Source organism: Triticum dicoccoides, chromosome 7B (genome assembly GCF_002162155.2).
Source record: "Triticum dicoccoides isolate Atlit2015 ecotype Zavitan chromosome 7B, WEW_v2.0, whole genome shotgun sequence".
In the NCBI taxonomy this organism is placed as follows: Eukaryota; Viridiplantae; Streptophyta; class Magnoliopsida; order Poales; family Poaceae; genus Triticum; species Triticum dicoccoides.
In genome coordinates, this window is record NC_041393.1 from 743,621,605 (window position 1) to 743,623,430 (window position 1,826).

Genomic DNA, 1,826 nt, shown 5'->3' on the forward strand with positions numbered 1-1,826 from the left:
CGTTTTATATGCCCTATATATGATTTTTTTTAAACGTCTTACACTTACATTTTTATACAGAGTTAGCTAGTAGTAGCTCTTAGCTGTATCTCTTTTCCATGACAGAAAACTGTATTCCCTCCATCCCATAGTCATAAGAAGATCGTTTTGCAAGCTAAAATGATTTTATATAATGAGTATCTCCTAATTAGTTACTAGACTGATTTCCTGTTTCATTTTGCATATGTGGTTTTTATTAATTTTTTGTTGTGATTATAGAAGTTTGCGAACATGCCTATTTCAAAAAATAAATTGAAAAGGGGAAACAAGTTTTTTTTCCCTCTCTCTCTCTTTCATCCCATACCTTTAAAGTTTTATCTAAAATTATGGTACAATGTTTTGAGATTTAACATGAGATGAAGTCTAGTGCAATTTAACATGAAATTGCAATTATTTTTCTTGTGCATTGTATGGACATACAATGTCATATATTTCAGATACCATGGACACGATCGAGAGGCCATACAATTTGCACTTACACACGGTTGGTTATATGTATAGTATACTAGTCTAAAATGACGGGCCAGCTTTCCTGCAACTGCACATCCATCCATCTATATAACTTGTTGTATGTCCAAATCAGACGAGACTAATTAAGCACCAACCTTTGCTTTCCATAGCTAGCTATCTTCTCCATTCTCCATCTAACCCGGCCGTCGACCATGGCCGCCGCCGTTGCATTTCCCCACCTTCTCCTTTTCCTCGTCTTGGTGTCCCCTGTGGCCTGCTACTCTGCTAGTCCATCTTACCGCTGCGACTGGTGCCCGCGGCGATCCACCGTCTCCCTCCTCCCTCCGGAGGCCAGTGCCCTCAACGGCGCCGCGTGCGGATACGGTGACACGGCGGCGGTGGCTGAGCTCATCAACGCGGGGTTCCACATTGCCGCCGTCAACGCCGGCTTCTTCCGGCAAGGCCAGGCCTGCGGCGCCTGCTACCAGCTGAGGTGCAGGGGCCGGAGCGCGTGCGCCAAGGACGGCGTCAAGGTCGTCATCGTCGCCGACGTGCCGGAGACGAACAGCACAGGCAGGGGCGGGCGGTTCATGATCAACAAGGACGCTTTCGCCGCCTTGACTACTGCTGGTGGCGGTGGCCAGCTCGCGAGCTTGGTGGACGCGGCCGTCGACGTTGACTTCAGGAGGATACCTTGCGCCTACAAAGGCAAGAACCTCGCCGTGAGGGTGGAGGAGACGAGCAGCAGGGACAAGGGCCGCCTCGCCGTCAGGTTCCTCTACCAGGGCGGCCAGACCGACATCGTCGCCGTCGAGGTGGCGCAGGCGGAAATTCCTGGTGCCACGACCCAGAGTGCCGCCGCGCCGTCGCCGACAACATGGCAGTACATGACGCCGCGCGAGGGGTCGCTGGGGGTGTGGCGCACGTCGCGCGCGCCGGCCGGCCCGCTGCGGCTCCGCCTTGTGGTGACCGCCGGCTCCGGCGGCAAGTGGCTTCGAACGGATGGTGCAGTGCTCCCCGCGGAGTGGCAAGCCGGCGCGGTCTACGACACTGGGCTGCGCGTCACCGACGTCGCTGCAAACACCTGCGGCGGCGCCTCCTGCTCCGCCTCCGGAGACGGCGACGAGGAGGAGTAGGATCTCAGATGACAAGCACGCTCCCATCCATCCAGGATCGTAGTGACCATGGTCCATCGGAGGTCGGAGCCGGCCTACACGCCGCCGGCCGGCCGCCTGGAAGGTCGATGCTGCTGCATGCATGTACACCGTGCACTAGAGATATTGTGTGCGTGTTCCTGCATTCACTGACAAGAAACGCAGAAAGGGACATAACAGCAG

At 54.2% G+C, this 1,826-nt stretch overlaps 1 protein-coding gene across 1 annotated transcript; it reads left to right on the forward strand.

The window, feature by feature from the left end:
- The first annotated feature begins 701 nt into the window (after positions 1–701).
- LOC119339633 (expansin-like A4) lies at positions 702–1,687 on the forward strand. The gene has a single exon (XM_037611612.1). It carries the CDS (start codon positions 702–704, stop codon positions 1,623–1,625), a length of 924 nt encoding a protein of 307 aa, XP_037467509.1. The 3' UTR covers positions 1,626–1,687.
- Positions 1,688–1,826: the final 139 nt, after the last annotated feature.